At 45.8% G+C, this 22,588-nt stretch overlaps 1 protein-coding gene across 2 annotated transcripts in view; it reads left to right on the top strand.

Moving 5' to 3' along the window:
• Positions 1-22,588, top strand: part of SLF2 (SMC5-SMC6 complex localization factor 2) — a 1,286,318-nt gene that overhangs the window by 978,617 nt on the left and 285,113 nt on the right. For both annotated transcript variants that reach the window (XM_069611667.1, XM_069611668.1), the window contains exons 13-14: positions 10,143-10,319; positions 10,481-10,578. In XM_069611667.1, coding sequence (XP_069467768.1) covers positions 10,143-10,319; positions 10,481-10,578 — 275 coding nt within the window. The remainder of the gene's footprint in view (positions 1-10,142; positions 10,320-10,480; positions 10,579-22,588) is intronic.

The raw sequence follows: 22,588 nt of genomic DNA, 5'->3' as shown, positions 1-22,588 counted from the left end.
GACCATGTGGTAACAACTGAGAGGAGACAGAGCAACAGAGCAGTGAAGATGACTAAGATCTGTAAACCAACACAAAAATGTAGACTTCGAAAACTATGTAAGGTGAAAAACCATAGGGCCACTCACCCACTAGTACCTGCAGATCTCTCTCTCAGGTGGCCTGGGCAAGGGCATCGCCTTTGGATCCAGAGGGGTGGGTGGACCAGTGCTGGAGGATCACCTCGGTGAGGGGTCTTTGAGGAGTGGGATGAGGCAGCTGATGGTGAGACGCAGTATTCCCCCCTTTTATGTACATCCAACCAATCCTATTTTTAAGGACACTCGGATGTCTTGAACTGTTTTGTGTTGAAAACCTGAGCCAGAATGTGAAAACCCGAGCCAGAGTGTCATCCTGTCTATGGGGGCCAATTTTCTCTGTGCTGTCTAATGTGGGGAGGAGAGTCGATTCAGCCACATTTATTCTTTATAGTTGAACACTGATTTTCCTTTACATGCATATCTCCTTTATACTCTTTTTGTACAAGAGATGGGGCAGGCATTAGGTTTTTTTAGCATAGGCCATTTTGATTTGACAGGCTTTACTTGGACTGTTTTATGTATTATTTGATAGCCGAGTCTACTCTCATCCTAGTATTGGGGTAGAACAGTTTTTCCAAACCCAGAAACTTTAATAACAGTTTTGCAAACTGTACCTTTTGTGTCAATGTCATGCTTGTGATACCATGCCTTCCCTACAGTAATCATGCCAGGATGTTTAAAACCGCAACAGCCGACAGGCAGAGGACGAGTGATCTGCATACGCTGGGCTGTACCGTGACCCATGCCTACGTGATCACCATGCTGAGGAAAAGCATGCAGTGGCAAACAGTGTGGATGCGAGTCTGAACAGCGGAGAGCGAAAACAGAGGGTAGACGGATTGCCACCCGAGAACACAAGCCAGCGGGAACTGCGCAGTGCAGAAAAGGAGACGGCGAAGGTTCAGCAGCTAACGGGACGCACGCCGAGCCAGCAAGTTGAAGGGAACCGAAGCAAAGGAACGCAAGAAGCAACTGGTAAGCCTAGGCTAAACAGATGGATTACCAGGTTGCCTGAACGTGTGTGCTGCTACATAAGAAATAAGTGAGAGATCGAAAGAGAAGCCAATGAAGAAGTTACCGTATTTGTGGAACATACCTCAGACGGGTTGTTGAAGCTGTATCTCTGGGGAGAAAGCAACATGAAGGTGAATGCTCTTGGAAAAGGGGCAAAGAACCCATTGATGAAAGTGAAAACTAATATAGAAACACACTCTATGAAACCAGGGTTGATAAGCCAATTCTCGTCTAATCTCACTTCATGGATAAAATGTAAAGTCCTGGCAGGACAGTATACCAGGTGAAGAGAAGTGTTTGACAGATTGCATGATAGTGCTGGCAGGAGATTATACCAGGCAAACACAAGTGTGTGGAAAAGTTATAATAGAAGGAGAATCTCAAGTAAAATCCATGCCCTTAAAATTGTGAACTATTGTATATATGCAAGAAAAGCCTGGCTGGGGAATTTGCCAGGTGATCAGTGAGTATAGGACCTGCATCCAAGTTGTAATGCAGTGAAAGGAGCATCCCTAGGAAGATATATACCCCCTAGGATTTTGAATAATTTTGAAGGTTTAGATGGGAAAGGGCGCTATTTCCCCGAAAACAAACGCCCCAAGAGGAGGGATTGATCTTCTTGGGTTCTAAGGAACGGGACTATTCTTTGTTTGAACTTTTCATATTAGTAAAAGGAATCTGGAAGGGAGCCATTCCCTGGAACTGTGAACATTGTCCATTTGGAACCTTTTGGTTGGATGTATACCTTTGTGTTGGATTAACAATTGTTCCCATTTGTGAGTCAGACAATACCCTTTGCACCTTAGAGTTAATTTTAGATTGGGAGGGTCAGAGTAGGATTTCGGACACAGGGCACATTTTTGCTTGGACATCTTGCGAAAGGACAGACGTCTTTGTTTTTGGTTGAGGTAGGGAAACCCCTGCCCGATTAGGGCTAGATAGGCATTTTTCCAAACCCTTTTTTGTTTCAATAAATGTTTACAACCAAAAACCATGAGTCCTCTGTCTGCATCTTATTCCTGGTTCTTCACAGCCTGCAGAAAGTCAGTCCCTTTGAGTGAAGGTACAGAGAGAGGAAACTTTGTTCCAACATTATGTTCTTCTGAATATTTGGAAGGTGTGAACAGGTCTGTTTACATGCTAGAGGATTTTGGCACCGAAAACCATTGTAGATAGTTTTGAAACCCCATCTGGCAATGCTGTGCTCCAATTTGCATTTCGGAGTGCTGGGCATCCTTCCCCAGCCATTATCATTCGGCTGCTGGCCCTGCTTTTCCTCTTCTACCAGTCCTTCTATCCTAGGACACTTTTCTGGGCTATTTTAATACAGTTTACTGCCAGGGTCTACCTCCTGGGTTTTGGAAGCTGCCACTGCCTGGAAGGGTTTTGGGACCCCATCACCCTACCAAATATACATCTTTGTGCTGTGTTGGTTATCACTACTACTGTTCTGCTGCAGGGGCCATTTTTACTGGTGTGCCATTGGCATTTGCTCGCTGAGCTGCCAGAGTCTGCGGTGTGCAAGGTAAGGATACAGAAGAAGGCTGACACAAATGTGGCATGTTTGGGGCTAAAGACTTTTATTTCAAAGAAAAAGAGGAAATCAAGCCCATCTATCCCTATTCCAAAGTGCGGTTCCCTGCCTCAACTGAAAGTTGTAAGGTGATTGTCAGGATAGCTGTCAAACTCAAAATGTTCACAGTCCTGTGTCAAGAAAACCTTATTACTTCTGGTCCTCACACTAAAAACTACAAACTGAAATAGTGTGACTCTTAGCAACCTCCAGGAGAATGACTCCCTTCTCCTGGGTTCTTGTTCCTGGTTTCTCGAAACATTGATCACAGTTCTCGTGCCTCACATGTTTTGAGGCAGAGGAGTGGGAAAAAAGGCTCACACTCTTACCAGGTGAAAAATGGCGAATAAACCCAGCCGGAACCAAAATAAAATGTATTTGGTCAAGCGGGTTTATGTTCGAGGCTAATATAATAGCCTAAAACATGACCACATTTATATAAAATAATCGGGGTAGAAAAGTTAGGGTAGTTACCACTGCCACCAGCCAAGTCTTAATGTAAAGGGAGCGAAACAAGGCTCCAAGAGACACAGACAAAAAGGGATGAGAGTTAACCCTTTCCAATACTGCATGTAAGATGGGGTGTAATGGGTCTGTGGTTTAAAGTGACCATATAAAGTTAATGGCAACTTTACATGTTTCTGAGGGACAGTAGTCAGCCCCAGAAAAATTGAGTCAGTGGGATGTCTAAAAGACAACCCTGTGTCGCTGCACTGAAGGTGCTGTGTAACACACACAAAGGTGGTGCTCATGGAGTAGGTGAGGCTCCAGAGCCCAAGAACACACACATGGCAAAACACATGTAAGAGTGGGAAAAAGGCTCACACTCTTACCAGGTGGAAAAAATAAATCCTAGAAATGCAGCAAAGCTGCTGGGGTACTCATTAGGTAAGGGAAATCAGCCATTTATGAGAATTCTCCCAAACACTCACCCCACCTCCCAGACTAAGGGACAGGAGGATTTAATCCACTCCTGAATGAATCTCTACCTCTAGTCGGTTATAAACATCCTAGAGAGACCATCAGCATTTTGGTGGTGACATCCTGCTCCGTGCTCAATGGTAAAATCAAACCCTTGCAGGCAGCTTGACCATCTTAGTAGTTTTGGGTTTCCCCTTTCATTTGCATTAACCATCTCAAGGGTTGGTGGTCAGTTTGAATTACAAATTTAGATCCATACAAGTATGGTCTAAACCTCTTCAAAGACCACACAATGGCAAAACATTCACGCTCTATGATTGCCCACCTTGTTTCTGGTTCCTTCAGTTTCCTACTGATGAAGCAAGTGGGGTGTTCCCTACCTTTCTCATCCAGTTGACTAAGGACTCCATCTATACCTATATTGGAGTCATCGGTCTGCACAATGAAGGGTTTGTGATAATCAGGAGCTCTTAGGACTGGAGCTTGACAAAGGGCTTTCTTCAGGCTTTCAAAGGCTTGAGTGCAGTCCTCATTCCATCTAACCTTTTTAGGGAGTTTTGGAGAGGAGATCACATTCAAGAGAGAAGCTACGGTCTCATAGTTCTCAATGAAATTCCTGTAGTAGCCAGTGAGACCTAGGAAAGCTCTCACTTGGGTTTGAGTAATAAGGGTGGCCCAATTTTGCACAGCTTGTACTTTGCTGGGCAATGGCCTTATTTCACCTCCTCCTACCTCATGACCAATGTAGAACACTTTACTCTGACATCTGACATTTGCTTGTCTTTATGGTCAGATGGGCCTGCAAAACATATCCCAGATGATCAATAAGTTCGTAACATGTAGGGTTGAACACTGCAATGTCATCCAAGTGTGCCATGCAGAAGTCGTCCATCCGATTCAGAACTTGATTAGCCATCCTTTGAAATGTAGCAGGTGCATTCTCCAGCATTGGATCTTTCATGGATTCACATGCTTAGAATATTCCCCGTCGTCAGGCTGGGAATCCCCGTTACATAATAGCCTGAGGTTAGATCAAATGTACTGAGGTACTTGGCTGAACCAAGTCTATCCACCAGTTCATCTGTCCTTGGCAAAGGATGGGCATCAGTCTTGGTGACTGCATTTAGAGCTATATAGTCCACACAGAATCTCAACTCCTTGGATCCTGCCTTTGGTACTAGACCAACTGGACAAGACCATGGATTTGTAGAGGGCTCTATAACCCTGAGATCAAGCATCTTGTTGATCTCTCCTTTCGTGTGGGATCTCACATGTTCTGACATTCTCTACCTCTGCTTTTGACTGGTAAACTGTCACCAGTGTGAATATCATACTGGCCCCAAGGGGTCAAGCCAGGTGATAGTAAAAACAGGGAGGCAAACTGATTCAACATAACTTTGCACTCCTCCTGTTGTTCAGAAGTCAGCTGAGAATAGAGATTAACTCCCATCTGTTCATCTAAAGGTTGGCCTCTGAGGACGTCAGGTAGAGGTTCACTCTCCTCTTCCTGTTGAGCTGAAGCTAGAAGCAAAGCTCCCACTTCTGGTCTCGAGACATAAGCCTTTAAACGGTTAGTGTGAAAGACTCTGGGAGCCTCCTTCGGTCTGCCTAAGTCCACCAAATAGTTCACCTCTCCTAGTTTGCCCACAACCTTGGAGGGTCCTATCCACTTGTCCTGCAAGGCCCTCTGCCTTGCTGGCACCATAACTAATACCAGCTGGTCTTGAGTCAACTCAACCATGTTGGCCTTCTGGTCATGCCAATGTTTGACCAGAGCCTGACCTGCTTTTAAGTTATCACTTGCTTCTGCCTTCATGTGTGACATTCTCCTCCGGAGACCTATCACATAGTCAGTCATTCTGACTGGCTTGGGGGGAAGGAGCACTCCAACCCCTCCTTGATCAGGGCCAATTGATATCTGACTGGATGGCCATAGAGAAGTTCAAAGGACTCTAACCAACTCCCTCCTGAGGGACTTATCTAAATGCAAAGAGAAGGCATGGCAGTAGAAGGTCCCACTTTTTCTTAAGGGGTTCTTCTAAAGCATTTATCATGCTCTTCATAGTACGATGAAACCTCTATACCAATCCATTTGTCTGTGGATGGTAGGCTGTAGAGAACTTGTAAGTGACACCACAGTTTTTCCACATGGCTTGCATGCAGTGGGACATAAAGTTGGATCCCCTGTCGGATATCACTTCCTTAGGAAACCCTACTCTGGTAAAAATACCAAGTAGGGCCTTAGCCACAGCCTGAGCCGAAACAGTTCTCATAGGTATGGCTTCTGGGTATCTTGTAGCATGGTCTACTACAACCAGGATAAACCTGTTCCCTGAAGATGTGGGAGGGTCAAGGGGACCGCCAATGTCAATGCCCACCCTCTCAAAAGGAACTGCCACCACTGGGAGAGGCACCAGAGGTGCCACATTCTTGGCTTCACTCTTGCCAGAGGTTTGGCAAGTGTGACAGCTCCTACAGAATTTGTCAACTTCTGAACCCATTTTAAGCCAGTAGAAGTAGAGAGAGAGCTTTTCCTTGGTCTTCTTGAAACTCAAGTGACCAGCCAAAGGTATCTCGTGGGCTAACTGTAGGAACTGGAGTCTGTTAGCAAGGGGCACTACAATTCTTTTGCAGTCCCCAGGGATAGACTCAGTCGGTTCACTGTAGAAGAGTCCATCTTCCCAGCTCAACATGTGCTTTCCAACTTCTTGCCCATCAATTTGGTTAGCAGCCTGCTGTCGAAGACCTTCAATAGTAGGACACTCTCTCTGTCCTTTGCTAAAGTCTGCCCTGTTTGGTCCACCGTCTGCCAGTAAAGACTGCTGCTCAGGATGGTCAACAGGGTCAAGATCCCAACTAAGACAGTGTCTTCTTCCAGATCTGATTCTTCAGATGCTGGCTCAACCACACAAGGTTGCACCTCACACTCTGCCTCAGCAGGTGGAGAAGTCACAGGTGTGACTTTGGACAATCTAGGTGATGTCCTTGTTGGTAGCACAGGCGTGCTGTCTGACTTTTTCCTGGAGGTCTTGGGTTTCCCCTTTGCCTCTGTTTTTCTAGAAATAGCATTGAGCAACTCCTGTGGAGTGGGAGTGATATGTTCTTCTATCATCTCCCCTGGAGAGCCTCTCAAGGTACTCCCCCTTACAGACCTTCTGAGCTCCTGTTTCTTTTTACTGGTAGGCTTGGGGGTGCTTGTCACAACTCCAAGAGTTTTAAGGTCATTACCCAACAGGACTCTCCCAGGCACTTCACTTTGCACACTAACAGGTATCTTGACAGTCATATCATTACACTGGATGAGAGCTGGTAACTGGGGAAGCATTTGCACAGGGCCTCCAGCTAACTTGGTGAGGTGTTGGGGTGCCTTAGCAACATCCTCTACCTTGAAAAATGATTCATCCACCACAGTTATGCTGGCTTCAGTGTCTCTGATGGCAGAGGTTTCCTGACCATTCACAAGAACACTATCTTTATAATACTCTTTAGTATTATCTGGGATGGAATTATAGACATCTAAATTCTGTTGTTCCCACAAGCCCAGGGACACTAAAGAAACACTGGCTGAGACTCTCATGGGTTCATCAGCCAGTAGGTGAAAGTTTCCACTTGCCATAGGTACTTCTTCCTCTGGTGATAAGGCTAAGGAGACAGTGTGGACCCCTGAAGGTTTACCCTTACATCTGGGATCCCCTTTCAGATGGTCAGTTGACCCACAAACATAACATTTCCCAAATGTTTTGATGAATGGGGGGTTGTTCTGACCTCCATCTGGTTTGGGTCCAGATGGTACACTAGCCTGATTTGGTTTCCCTTGTGGTTTACCCTTATGTTGCTGTTTGTGGCCCTTTTTTAGATTGGAGGTATTAGAATTCTCTTTGTTGTCTTTCTTTGGCTGTTTCCCCTCATCCTTTTTTATGAGTAGCCCCAGAATCCATGTGAGTAGCCCTGTTGGCAACCCACAAGTCAGAAGCCTTAGCTAGCTTCTTTGAATCAGCCAAGTGCTGTCTGTGCTCAGGAGAGCAGACATCAAAAATAGACTCCAACATTGCAAGATTTCTCATTCCTTCATAAGTGTTTACTCTGTAACCCTCAATCCAACCATCTAAGTTTTTCAAACACTCGCATACCCAGGTAGCCCAAGGGGTAACATCATGTCTTTTGAGGGTCCTAACCCTCTTAAGGTACTGAGAAGGGGTCTTCACAAATCTAGCAATTAAAGCTATCTTCACACACTAATAATCCATCATATCCACCTCCCCAACTCCATTGACCTTGAATACCATGGTTATATTCAAACATTGCCAACCAATCCAAAATATCAAGCTTAACCTCATACATACCCACAATTTCTTTAGGCATACAGGGTCTCTTAGGACTGGAAGACCTAGAAGACTCTGGTAGAGAAGCATTCTCAAGAGACAATTTCAAGTTCATGATTCAACTCCATTTTGGGGTTGCTGAGCATGCAAGGGGCCAGGAAGGCCTACATTAAGAGACACATTTACCTCTTCCAACTCATCATTAACGGACATAACATCATCCTCAATACTTTGCACATTTGCTAGAGAGTCGGGCATTTCAGACCCACTCCCCAAACTTTGGTTCTTTAACAACCTTTCAACTAATTCAATCTTTTTGCCTTTGGCAGAGAGTTTCCTTTCTTTACACATGTTTCTTAAATAATCAGCAGTGTAACTCAGGAGGGTCTCCTGACTGTGGCTTTCAATATCAGACATGATTAAGATTGCTTTTTAGTGATATTAGCCTTGTGGTTAGTTGATTCAAGGTAATAGCAGCACTCTAAGTGTAATTACTATACTTGTATCCCACCTCTACCACCAGTGTTAGGCAGAATTATATGCAGTACCCTTTGGGAACACATCTATCGAAGATGAGGAATACGTGGGAGGACACAATCCATTCGAAGAACAAGTTACTTACCAACTGTAACGTTCTTTCGACTGGATGTTCCGTCCCACGTTTTCCCCATCGACCCTCCCAACCTACCCCTCCGTACAGTTCTTACTCTTGTTGCACTTGTACTTCCTTAAGAGCCTGACATCTTCCGACACAAAATACAACTGATGCGCCCATTAACATCGAAAAAACAGAACTGAACGAACGGGCGCGGCTGAAGCCCTTTATACGACGGATGACGTCGACGCTCGACGGCGGCCTTCGAGGGACCAAGCTACGCGGCCTCGAGCAACGTGCCCTCTGGCGAAAAAAATTCCGAAAGTAGCAAGCTGACGAATATATCTAAGATGAAGAATACGTGGCAGGAATATCCAGTCGAAAGAACGTTCCAGTTGGTAAGTAACTTGTTCTTTGACCTTGTTTGGCGGCTCTCCTACGGCCTCTGGTTTCTGTAATTTTACTCAAACGTGGATCGACCAGAGTCTCTTGGAGTGGCACCCACATGGTGTCGGTTCCTCTCTGAAGCTGGTCTCCCCTCAACACATTTACAGTTCCTTGAACTTAGTTCAACTTGCCACTTTGCGACTTTCATTCACCACTGCCTGGCTCTTATCGGCTCTCCCCTCGACTCACCGGCTGTGATGAACCGCTTGGCTTTCTTCGTAACTGGAGTCAAGATCAGTACCATGGTAGCAGGAGTCTCCCTCGCTCCCGCTGATCAGTGTCGACACACTCTATACCGTTGACATCTGCTGCAAGACACTTGCGCTATTGTTTGCAGTCTTCGTCTCTCTTCCACAAAGGTTCTGCTGTATGGGACTAAAGGGACAAGGTCACTTCTGTCCTCGCCGCCCTTTCTCCTCCTGCTGCCTTTCTCCTTCCCTTGAACTGCCTCGTCTGGTTAGCCGTCTCGTCCTACTGGTGCTTGTACTGTGCTCTCCTGCTCCACCTTTTATTCCTGTGGTTAAGGGAAAGGGCTGTCAGGGGGGGGGGGTGTTTTATTCTGCTCAATTGCCTGACTTTGCCTGACCCCTGTCCGGTAATTGGCTTTGGTGTGAGTCTGTTCTCTGGTGTGTCATGCAAAGGTGTTTGTATCGGAAAAGGGCTGGGGGGAGCATTGGTTATGAATGTCCTACCTGGTAGGATGGGGAAAGTGTGTTGACAGAAGGGGGATACTGTGTCTCACCCGTCGGTGTCCCACTCCCCGAGGACCCCCATCCAGGTGATCCTCCCTCACTGGTCCACTCCCAGGAACTGGATCCAATAGCGATGACCTTGTCCTGGCAACCTGGATGAGATCCCCAGGGACTAGCTCGGTAGACACCTTCAGGTTTTTCACATAACGACTTTCTAAAGGTGCTCCTAGCTCCTAATTGAGCCATTCAAGTTTGATTGTTCCTGAAGCAAAGGAAGGTTTATTTGAATATTTAGGAAGTTTAATTTAGAAATTAAAGTACAGTGTGCTTCTGTTATTTGTGATGGCTATTTTGCAAATGAGGTAAGTGATTCCAAAATTTGTGTCTAGAATGTTGTATTTTGATTGCCAAAAAGATGTGATGGCCATTAGAAAAGCATTTATCAGACTTGAATGTCTTAGAAAACCACAGTTAATTTGTTTTGTTTGCTTCTCCTTAAGTTCCTAGGTCTGTGCACAGCCATATGCCCTGAAGGCTACAAGGACCAGGAAATTATGCAGCTATTAACATTGCTGTTTAAAATAAGGCTGGAAAAACAATTGAAGCAAATTCCATTGGTAGATTTTCATTGTTTACTTGAAAACTTGCTGAAGAATATCCGGGATTGGGATGCAAAGGTAAAATGTTGCAAACATGCACACACAGCTCTGTTTGTACCTTGTTGTACAGAGCAATATTTATTTTTTCCTTTGCCAAAAGATTAAATATGTTTTCATGTTGCATGCTATAGTCATCATTTTCTGTATTGATACTTTACTCTTACATCCTTTATTTTTAGGTGGTTGAGATCTGCTCATGTATAAGTGAACTTTCCAGTCATCATCATAACCTGCTCAAGTTGGTCCAACTTGTACCCAACTCTATAACACGTGGAAGGTAACGATTGATTTTTATAAGTTTGTGCCACATGGGTGAAATGAGATTGAAGGAGCATGTGTCTGGCCTTGCAGTGATTGAAGCTGAAGGGGCGGGTCGATGTTTCGTTAACTGTTCAGGGCGACAGTCACTGGTCCTGCAGGTGATTTGGTAGCAAATGGAGTGTGCTTCTACACAGATTGACTATTGACAATCAGTTAGGATGGGAATCTACTGCTCATGAGTAAGGGTGCATTACAAATACAACAGGGCTCCCTGAACACTCATGAAGAGAAGGGTAATTAGAATTCAATGGATTGCATTCTCCGGCGCATTCCTCATCTGCTATATATCCCATCCAGTGTCCGCTTCTCTGAACCATTTTCAGCGGGGGGCATAATGTGGCTCGGCGTGGTCGCTCGACCCAATCATGTCTTGACCACATACATATATCGTGTCACTACACCCCCCACACCTCGGTTCCTTTTTTCTGCTCGCTCTGCATGCTGTATGTAACGCAATCTTTTCGTGACTGAAAGACTTGGCTCATGGCTCAGACATGTCGGTCTCTAAATGTTAGGGAGAATTCTCTGTTTAGGCTGAATTTCCTAACCTAGTGAGTCCCCCAGCAGCTTTGCTGGATTTTTGGGGTTTATTTTTTTCTCCTGCCAAGAGTGAGACTCTCTTACCCTCACTCTTGGGCATGATTTGAGTGTGTTTCTTTGACTCTAGATGTGTTTAATGGGCTATGGGGTCTTTTACTCCATAGGGCTTCATGTGTTTTTGCGATGTGTTACACAGCACCCCCAGTGCCACAGCTACCAGGTAAATCTGGGCGGTACAGACTGCTACCAAGTGGGTTTACTGCTAACACCTGTAGTCCTAAATCTTTTGCAGTGTTCCCAAAGAGAACTGCACAGGTTTCTGCCTAACACTAAACAATCGGGGTTTAAACGCTGCAAGGACTGCAGCTCGAATGTCTATCACAGACCCATACAACATTTGTCTGTAGTGTCTCAGCATCAGACACTGTCGAGCAGTGTGGGTCCTGTCAGCACATGACGCTGAAGGCCCTCGGGGAACTATCGGCGAAGTTGGCGTTCGGGCAACCCCCTTGAAAGTCTCTGGGTCGATCGGGCGCCAGGTCCTCAGGAACTGATACCGAAGGTGCTACGCCGGAGAAGGACAGACATTGCAAGAAGGCGAAGAAGAGGTTCCATTCGCAGAGTGAGCCCCCTCTTTGTCCTCCCACATGAAAAAGAAGAGGCGTTGACGCAGCGGTGACTCTTATTCATCAGAGGACAGGGATAAGTCCTAACTAGGGTGCCCCTGGAGAGCATTTAAAACACAAATGCTTACATTTTTTGTGAAAGCCACAGCGGGTACTGCTCCGGCCTCGATGCCACAGGCAATTTAGGCATCAGTTGCACCTAGAGGTTCTGACACCAAGGTTGCTATGTGAGGTCTTGCGCTCTCAAAGTAGACCACAGCGTTGACGGACCTCTCGGCATTGAGAGACCCTGTTGGGGCAGTTCCATCGATGTCTGATTCGGTTTTCCTTACTGTAATCGAGAGCAGAATTATTTGAGTCAATGAGGACCTTTTTTGATGAGAATGGGGGCCCAATCCCTTTTGTATTTATTGGATTTTATATAGCGCTGTAATCCAAAGCGCTTTACATGAAACAGTGAATACATTAAAGCAAGTTGGTACAAATCATGAATCAAGTAACTGAGAACAATATACAGAACAATTTACCATGAGATCAAAGGAGTAGACGTGTGGGACAAGACAATGTGAGAAAAGACAGAATTTTCAGGTTGGTGATTGGAACAGGTAGGATTTTAAAGAGGTGTGGAAGGAGGAGTAAGAGGTGATGGAGCGGATAGGGAGGCGGTTCCAATGAAGGGGAGCAAGATGCTGGAAAGAACGGAAGCGGGATGATGCGCAGGGAGCAGGTGGAACAGTAAGTAGGGCGAGAAGGAGAGTAGAATGTGAGGAGGGAGAAAAGGTAGGGTGGGGCAAGACCATGGAGAGGTTTAAAGACTAGACAGAGGAAGTTGAATTTGAGTTGGAAATGAAAGGAGAGTCAGCCCAGTGAGGAGAGTGAAGAAGAGATGGTCATGAAGAGAGAGAAGGCAGAGAATGGATGGCAGAATGATAGATGGATTTAAGGGGGGGGCTAGATGTGAGATGGGGAGGCTGAAGAGGAGAGCAGAGCAGTAGAAGAGTCGAGAGAAGATTATAGAGGAAATTAGGGATTTAATGGTGTGAAAGGTAATGAAGGGTCGGATTTTGCAGATGTTATAGAGATGGAAGCGACAGGCACGGGAGGTGAAAGAGGTGTGGCGAGTAAAGGAGAGGTTAAAGTCAAAGTGTAGACCAAGATTGCGGGCAAGGGGGGAGATGGGGAGCTGGTTGGGAGGAAAGAGAATGGAGGGAGGTGGGGAGGGAGTGTGTTAGAGGGAAAGAATAAGACTTTGGTTTTGTCAGTGTTCAGGGTAAGAAAGTGAGAGGACATCCAGGATTTAATAGCGGAGAGGCAGGAAGAGAGTTTAAGATGGATGTTGGGGGTAAAGGAAGAGAAGGAGAGTAAGTGCTGGATGTCATCAGCGTAGAAGTGGTCAGAGACACCCAAGGAAGAGAAGATTGGAGCTAGAAGAGGTGTACAGTGAGAAGAGAAAAGGGCCGAGCACAGAACCTTGGAGGACACCGTAGTCGAGCGGGTACGCGGGGGAGGTGCGGCCGCCCCAGGAAACTGTGAAAGTAGAATTGGATAGATAGGTGAGCCAGTTGAGGACAGAGCCCTTGAGGCCAAAAGAGGAGAGAGAATCAAGAGTAGAGGGTAATCTACCGTATCAAAGGCTGCTGAAAGATGAAGAAGAATGAGAACCGAGGAATGTTTAGAGTAGCGGTCGGTGAGGAGGGAGTTGAGAACAGAGGCAGAAGCTGTTTCAGTGGAGTGGTTGGGACGGAACGCTGATTGAGTAGAAGGGAGGAGAGAGAGATTGAAGACGAAGGCTGAGAGTTGTGAGTAGACGAGGCGTTCAAGGAGTTTAGATAGGAAGGGTAAGAGTGAGATGGGGCGAAAGTTGGAAGCCAGGAGGGGTTTGGCTGAGGGTTCTTTCAGGATTCGGATGATAGTTGCGTGCTTGAAGGCAGAAGGAAAGGTAGTGGTTGCCAGACAAGTGTTGAAGAGGGAGATATGGTAAGGTATTATTTTCTTTTAAGGTAGAAGGAGAGGGTAAACTTTGGGGATGAGAGAGGTGGGTAGGGGATCAGAGGGAGCAGCAGTTGAGTGAGTTTTAGACCGGAGGAGGGAAACCTCAGAGTGAGAGACTAGTGTGAAGGTAGACATAGTAGTGGATGGGGGTAGTTGGAGGTTAAGAAGGGGATTATAAAATAGATTGGCATGGGGTGTGTACCTTGGAGGAAAAGAAGTTAGCAAGATCGGTGGCTGAGAGTGGAGAGACCATAGGTGATCAGGAGTAGGAGGAGAGAGAAGGCGAGTAAGGTTTGAAAGATTCGGCAAGGGTAAGAAGATTGAGTGTGGACGAGGTCAGATAAGTACGTTCGTTTAGCAGAGTCGATACAGTTATCGTAGAAGGTGTGTTAGGAGAAGTAGGTGGATTGGTTGGTTGGAGAGCGGTGTTTAAGCATATGTCTTGCAAGGCGTCGGAGGAAGCGGCGCATAGAGGAAAGATGAGGAGAGAGCCAGGCTTGGGCAGGTTTGCGGCAAGCACGGAAGGAGAAGAGAGGGTGAAGTTGGTTGAGACTGGGGGTGAGGGAAGAGGATAGTGTGGATGAGGCATTGTTTGCAGAGCGAGAAGAGAAGTGAGAGAGAGAGAGGGAGGAAGGAGCATGAAGCGTAGAAATTGGAGGGATTAAAGTTACAAAATGGCGGTTGAGGGGGGAGGTGGAGGATAGGAGGGGGGGTAGTAAGGGAGACAGAGAGTAAAGAGTGGTCAGAAAGATAGTTAGGGAGGTTGGATACCAAGGAGGTGGTGAAGGAAGAAATAAAGATAAGGTCAAGAGTGGAGCCGGAAGAGTGAGTCAAGTATACATAGGAGGGGAGAGTGTTAAGCAGAATTATATGTAGTACCCTTTGGGAACACCACACAATTAAGACTACAAGTGACAGTACAACTTCACCTTTGGTACAAGCCTGTACTACACAGTTCAAGTGGTAGCGATGGCTGAGCAGCCAGACTTATCTCAAGAGTAAGTGAGCCATATCAAATAGTTACACAAAGGACAGCAATTACTATGATTAAGGCAAACACTGACTCAAGGTTTCCAAGTAAAAGAATATACATTTATTTACTTTTTAGTTATGTAACATTTCACTAATTAAAACAGTTTAACAAATCACACTCTTAATACACCACACCACTTCCCATAAGTTCCAGACAAGTTAAGCTCACAATATGAAGTGGAGCAAAATGGCACTCCGGAATTTAGAAGGGAGGGAAAGACAAAGTTAGGCAGAAATTAAACCACACCAACAGGTAAGTACTCGGGGCAATAGAGCAAGAGGAACTACAGTGATAGAATCAAGTAAAAAAAGGTTTAAGGCCAAAGTCAATAGGTCAAAAGTCTTTTGCTCAAGACCACACGGTTCAGGGTAGTTCGCGGTAAAGTCCGTGCCACGGATTCTGGACAGAGTTGGTCAGCAGAAAAGTTAGTTCAAAGAGAGAAGGACAAGCCCTCGAATTGGAGAAAGATTTCAAACACTTTCCCTGCGGCTGAACGAAAGGAACAACCAGATTTTCACAGTACCTTAAATCGGAGAGGGAGCTGTAACTGAGGCGGACGTTCCTGGTAGTTGTAAGAGGATTCAATTCAACACTACAGCTAAGTCAGCGCCTAGTTTATAGTACTGAAAGAAAACCCTTATTGATATACCTTTATGTCCAGTTCATGCGTTCTGGATGACTACCCCTATATCACACCCCTCTCTTGGAATCCCCCTGACCCCACTGAGCCAAGAAGTAGTTCTGTTTTGCAAGTTAAAAGGTTTATTTGATAATTTAAAATATATATATATCACACTTTATAATAAATTAATAATTGAATATCACACTTAATCTAATATGATAAATATTAACAACGGAGAATCTGGCACTAACACGCTTCTTGATAATCACTAAGGAATTGACATGAAATGGATAAGGTAGCACACTGGTAAATAGGAACAAAAGAAGAAGGTGGTACAAAATGCTTTATAGAGTTCCAATGGATGCAAGGTTGAATGAATGAAATGCAGTATAGAAAATACTCAATATGATTTCAACAAAACAATGTAATCACTTTTCTCTGGCAATCCCCTCCCCCCCTTGATGCAATGCAAGGAAATGGAAGGAAGCACACAGTTCTCAGAAATGCAATCAACTGTAATTCAGTTCACCCCAGCAAGCTTAGACAACAGAAGTTTAAAACACAGGCAAATGCTTTGATATGTGCTAGCAATGGATGAGAAATATGCTGGAAATGCTTTTAATTCCCTTTCAGAGGTTCAGGGTGAGTGGTATCTAGTTAATATTAGTCCAGGCTCACACTAGCAATGATGCAGGGATAGTTAGCAGGTTAAACGAATTTCTGGCAAATGGAAGGCAAACAGCAGCAATTTTTTACACGTGAAGAAATTTGCAAATCGCGGCAAAATTCGCGAATGCGTGTTCCGCGATTGCGGTAAAACTATAAGGGGTAGGAATGTGGTTCTTGGTGCGATTCAAAGCTAAGATTCAAATGAAAGTTACTGCAAGTCTCTAGCACAAACGGTCGCGGAGATATGAGCGATTAAATAAAGGTCGTTTTTCAGATTTGAAATTTTAAAGTTCAAAAAGACAAGTGCAGCTTGCAACTAGAAAATGACAAGTGACAGCTTTACAAATGACAGGTGACGGTTAAGAGACAGTTCTACTTAGATTAAAATAGGATTGAATTATATTATTTTCACTAAGAGATTGGTTCTGCACAGTTTTGCTAGGTACTCACACTATATTCTTGAGTGAAATGGGCCTCGCCATGGATCTGGTCAGGTTTTAAACTCGTCTCTGCACTTCACAGTGATCTGGGTCAGCTCTCTCTGGTTCTCTGGTCTGGGTCTCTAGTTCTGGATAGATTGAAGTCTCTAGTTTGGCTCTCTGGAGGTTTGATGGAGGTAAAGTATGGATTTTTCCGGCAGAGCTTCCAGCGGCAGATGGATTTGAAAGTCCCTATCTGTCCTGTCTGTCTGCTTTTATGTGTTTAGAATGTGGGTGTGTTCTAGCATCACTGACCCTACCTCTCTCTCAGCTTCTAATTGGTCAAACTTCCATTTCTCATTTGATTGGGGAAGGAAGTGTGTGTCAGCGTGATGTCATTTTATGGCTTGCAGAGAGTCCACTCCTCCTGTCAACTTACACACAAATCTAGATTTGAAACAAATACATATTTGCAGAGGTACATATTGTTTTAAAATCATATGCACCCATCATGCATTACAGGAGGTATACCCTGTTCAAACTCTGCTCTTCCTGGGAGCTTGCATTCAGAAATGGCAATATTTTGCACTTTTTAACTGGTTTGCAATTCCGGACATTACCCCAAATTTACACACATGTGCGCAGGGAGTATGGACATTAACTGATGAAGTTTCAGATTTTTAACATGCATACATTTAGAGTAATATCCACTTTTCTGCTAACACCCCCCTGAACATACCACCGGTTCTAAAAACCTCTTAAACTGTGGGCAGAAAAATCACAAGAATTATGGTATCAATTATAAAATTTTCACATGTCCGCTCTATGAATGATCCATCTTTTTAAAGTTATGTTCTGGCTCCAAAGGGGTGTGGTTTCCTCTCAGCACAAGGTAGAAATACTGGTTTATCCAGTTCTGCCAAGCCAGCTTGCTCTCACAGGCAGTGCCCCTCCCAGCTTCTGCCAAGAGGAAGCTACATTTTACGACCGCTGTAATAAAACCTTTGCCTGAGTCAAGACAGGCTTTGTTCAGAGCTCCTGTAGAGCACAGGTAATTCAATTATCAGATAGATGGCATATCCTTAGTGTGAGCAGCAAAAGGGCAGCTAGGCCTGGGAACACAGCTGTGACTCAAGTTTCACTCCTGATGGGGGTAGTTGTCAAGCAAAATCCAGTTCCTTAAGCCAGACTTTCAGCTGTCATGTTTTTTGTTGCTTTTTAAATTAACTTGCAATTTTACACATGCAGCTAGAATGCTGATTCTAAGTGCAAAACTATGACATTTCAACAGTTACAAAGGCATGTGACACCAAACATAGGTCACTCATTTAATCTAAACATTTCGATTTTAGTGTCTTTAATCCAGTGCAACTTAAACTGCTGCCTCCATAGTAGTTTTGTTATAAGCATTGTTTTGGGCTCTTCATTTCCCAGATTTTGTAGGCACACAACACTTCATTCTACCAAATGTCTGCTGGTGTCCAGTGAGTTTTTAGATGTGTTGCAATGTTTAAAATAGACAGTTTGAGCCTGCCTTCAGAGAAACACAGGGTGGTTTTAAAACGCCGGCTTTTGGATAGTGGTGAGTACTGGTACTGCACCCATTTTTGGGATTTAAGAAATGAATTCCCAACAGTTATGGGTTTGCTTTTGGCAATCAGCATTGCCATTCCCAATGGTTTCAGACTACTGTGTGGGTAGTCCAATGGTGGTTTTAGGCAGTTTCCTTCTGTGCCCATAACATCGGCAAAAATGAATGGCAGCCTATTCTTCATGCATTTCCCTGTGCATTTTCTGGGAAGCTCTGGCAATCATGATGTTTTCCATGTCAGTACTGCACAGTTTTGAGGTACGGCTCGGATGCATGGGTAAATACATCCCACATAGTTCCTGCAGGCTCACGGTTCCTGAAGCGATTGTCGGACTGACAAAAAGTAGGAAGACTGAAGGGTCCTGCACTACTCGGGGAAGAAACCAGCAGCAGAGCAAAGCAATGAATAAAAGGTGCGCTCCTTAAAACCCAAGCAGGGTCCTTTCCTTCCTGGCTATCCGGCCCACTGTAGCTCTGTACAGCGAATTCGACCATAGGAGGGGTCCTGGCTTGTAGTTTGGGCAAACTGGTTGGTCCCACCAGCTCAAGGGAAGAAGATTCCTGGAGTATCTTCTGTCATCCGATTCTGAAGAATCGGACCTGCAGCAGGGCTTCACCGGGCGGTTCAGTCGTTTTAGGGATCCTCTTCTGTCAGCTCCTCGTTGGTTCTTTCGTTCCAGTGGCGACTCTCCCTTTCCAGTCCCAGACACCTGCTTTTTATGCAGCTTTTTATGCAGCTTTTATGCAGTCAATCACACAGCAGGGTGGCTGTCCTGGCAAGGACAGTCACCCAGCCTATCAAGCAGGAGTGTCACTTGGGTTACCGAGGGAACCCATGGCAGGGGTCCTAAGACCACTCCCTCACAGCCTGCCTACCCAGACTTTCAGGTGCCTTAAGGAGGGCTTCTGTGCAGAAGCCTGCAAAAAGACGGCGAACAAAGGAATCAACCCCGGCTTGGCGCGCAGAGAAAAACACGAGAAAGACTTTTACAAAAAGAAATGGGGAATAAACCCAGCCGGAGCCAAAATAAAATACATTTGGTCAAGCGGGTTTATGTTCGAGGCTAATATAATAGCCTAAAACAATACCATTGTTATTTAGGATAACCACGGTAGAAAAAATAGGGTAGTTACCACTGCCAACAGCCAAGTCTTGATGAAAAGGGAGCGAAACAGTGCTCCAAGAGAGACCGACAAAAAGGGATGAGAATTAACCCTTTCCAATACTCCATGTAAGAGGGGGTGTACTGAGTCTGTGGTTTAGAGACTACATAAAGTTAATGGCAACTTTACATGTTTCTGGGAGACAGTAGTCAGTCCCAGAAAAATGGAGTAGTGGGGAAGTCTGAAAGACAACCCTGTGTCACTGCAGTGAAGGTGCTGTGTAACGCACACAAAAATGATGCCCATGGACTAGGTGGGGCTCCAGAGCCCAAGATCACACAGATGGGAAAAATACACACAGCAAAACACATGTAAGAGTGGGGAAAAGGCTCACACTCTTACCAGGTGAAAAAAATAAACCCTAGAAATCCAGCAAAGCTGCTGAGGGACTCATTAGGTAAGGGAAATTAGCCATTTGGAGAATTCTTCCCTAACAGAGGTTAGGTGATTGGTGGAAAGATGGAGATTAAAGTCACCAAGCAGTATTAGAGGAGTGGGACTGGGGGCGATGAGGCCAAGGAGGTGCTTGATGTCGTCGAAGAAGGATCCGAGAGGGCCAGGTGGGCGGTAAATAATGAGAAAAGATATGGCGTGTGAGGAGCTGAAGGTTTTATACATGAACTCGAGGGGAGAGTAGGAAGAGGTGTGGGACAGTGAGGTGATAGGCATTTGGGGTGAAAAAGAAGACCAATGCCACCTGCACGGCCAGTGGATCGGGTGACATGGGCGAAGGAAGAGGAAGTGAGAGATGCAGGAACAGAAGTGTTGTGGGTTGGGGAATCCAGGTTTCTGTAATGCAGAGTAGGTGAAGGTTTAGACACAGAAACAGATCCAAGACAGCAAAAGTTTGTTATAGAGTGATCTTGCATTCCATAAGGCGACATTAATGATGTTGGAGGTGTCATTAATTTGGGGATAGATGAGGTTGTTTTTTCGAATTGGGGTGGTTGAACGTTGAGCCAGATAGGGGTAGGGAGGTGAGGGATAGTCGAGTGTGGAGATGGTCATAATGATTAGGCAGAGATTTGTGGGGGAGGGCCAGGCAGTGAAGCGGGGAGTGGGAGTTGGGAAAAGGAGGGGACTGGAAGGAAGGAGGATTCCACTTGGTTTGTGGGGAAGGTCTGGTAGGTGTGGGTGTCAGTGAGATGGATATGGCTGTTTTTTTCTCTTGGTTGGAGATTTCAGGGTGTGTGATGTCCGATGATAATGGTTCAGTGCTCTTGGTGGGTGATCAGCATATAGGCAGTGTAGGGGGTTTACACTGGGTTAATAGGGGGAGGTCAGGGTAGTAGTCAAGGAGTGAGAGTAGTCTAGGCAGGATGTGAATGCCGGTGTGTGGGCAACAGCTCTTGGCTGTCCGTGCAGGAGATTTGAGTGCAGAGATTATATTAGTCAAGCAGCAGAGCGTCCCAAGTTTGATGGGGACGGATGTAGTTAGCTGTGGATGTTGGTTGAGAGGGTCTCAACATGCATAGTCCATATCAGGTGTTGGTTGAGAGGGTTTCAACATACATCATATTGGTGGGTTTGAAGTAACTGCAGTACAGGGGGAGACTCAGTGAGGGATGCAGGGGGAGAGGCACAGTGAACTGTGTGCGCGGTAGTGAGGACCCTGCTCAGGCATATAATGGGCCATGGGTGCTCACTGTGGGGGACCACAACCCCCGCCGACAAGGGATGGGTGTTAGGGAGAATTCTCTCTTTAGGCTGAATTTCCTAACCTAGTGAGTCCCCCAGCAGCTTTGCTGGATTTCTGGAGTTTGTTTTTTTCTCCTGCCAAGAGTGAGACTCTTTTTCTCCCACTCTTGGACATGACTTATGGTGTTCCTTTGACTGTTAATGTGTTTTAGGGGCTATGGGGTCCTTTACTCCATAGGGTCTCATGTGTTTTTACTATGTGTGTTACACAGCACCCTCCGTGCAGTAACACAGGGGTGTCATAGTGACACCCCACCATAGACTCCATACCCTGGGACTGACTACTGTCTCCCAGGGCATGTAAAGTCACCATTGGCTTTACTAGTCCCAAATTATTAACAGAAACCAGTCCAAACCATCATATTGTGGACGTACTGGTCGGGGCAATTCGATTGCCCCGGGGTCTGTTAGTCGAGGGGGCACGTCTCCGTCACCCCTGATCGAGTTTTGGCTGGTGGCAGTGGATACTACTTTTTATATTCGAACGCAAATATTTCCCTATGGGATTTTCCCATTGTTCGAGGCTACCAACTTTAATTATTTAATTCTCATAGCCTCGAACATACCGCCGGTTTATTTAATTAATATTAATTCGCCAGTTGGTATTTTTTGCCAGGACTCAATTCTAAAATGGCGTTTGTGTTCTCTTCTGGGACTCCAACCCAAGTCGAGCCCTTTGTTCCACTTTTTGGTGGGCTTCTCCACAGAAGCCTCCAAAAGTGGTGCCTTTCTGTCTGGGTACCACAGGGGGTGTGGGAGGGGGTTTAGGCACCCTGGACTGAGTTACCTTGGTAACTCAAGTCGTACTCTTGTGTGATTGGCCCAAGTGGTGAGCCAGCCGGCTCACCACTTAGCATGTTTGATTGACAGCTAGGCTGAGTGAATGGGGGTATGCTGCATAAAAGCAGGGCTTTGGGGACTGTGACTTCAGGAGTCTCCACTGGACCTGAGAATCCGACGAGGGAGAAGCTGAGCCGACCTACCACGACGACACCACCGGTGGAGCCCTGCGGGAACCGACTCACCACTTCCCGACGACAGAGAAGATCTCCTGGCTGGAGAGGCTTCTTCCCCTGACTGGTGGGCACAACCTTCTTGTTTTCGCACACCAGACCGGTTTGTGGTCGAACTGCCCGTGCCAAGCACCCCGGCAGCCGGATAGCCACTTACCACTGGACCGCGAATCAATGGAACGCTCCTTGTACCTGAGAAACTCCGCGGCTGGTTTCTTCCCTGGCAGTGCAATGGACTCCTGTCTTCCTCCCCGACGAGATCCTCTCTTCCCCCGGATGAAGCACCGACTTGCATCCGCTGCCAGGAACAACTGCCCCCATTGGAGTGTTCTCACCACTTTAAGGTACCGTGTCTGCCAGGCCTCCCTTTCTAAAGATTGCTACAAGGTAATAATAACCCCTTAACCTTCTGGACTGGGCTGGCCGCCTTGACCCTCTAACTGGTCCCTTTCTTTGGTCCAACTCCTTTTTGAACCGTTACAAGACTTTTGTGCACTGCAACGGTGTGACCTTGGACACATTTCGTTTTGATCCTCTTAAAGCGGATCCGGCCTACTGACTCTGAATTCACAGTGTTACTTTGCCTTCCTCTCTTGTTG

This window comes from Ambystoma mexicanum, chromosome 8 (assembly GCF_040938575.1).
Source record: "Ambystoma mexicanum isolate Mex_15411 chromosome 8, UKY_AmexF1_1, whole genome shotgun sequence".
Taxonomy (NCBI): domain Eukaryota; kingdom Metazoa; phylum Chordata; class Amphibia; order Caudata; family Ambystomatidae; genus Ambystoma; species Ambystoma mexicanum.
Note: the sequence above shows the minus strand (reverse complement) of the source record. Positions and strands in the feature narration are given on the sequence as shown.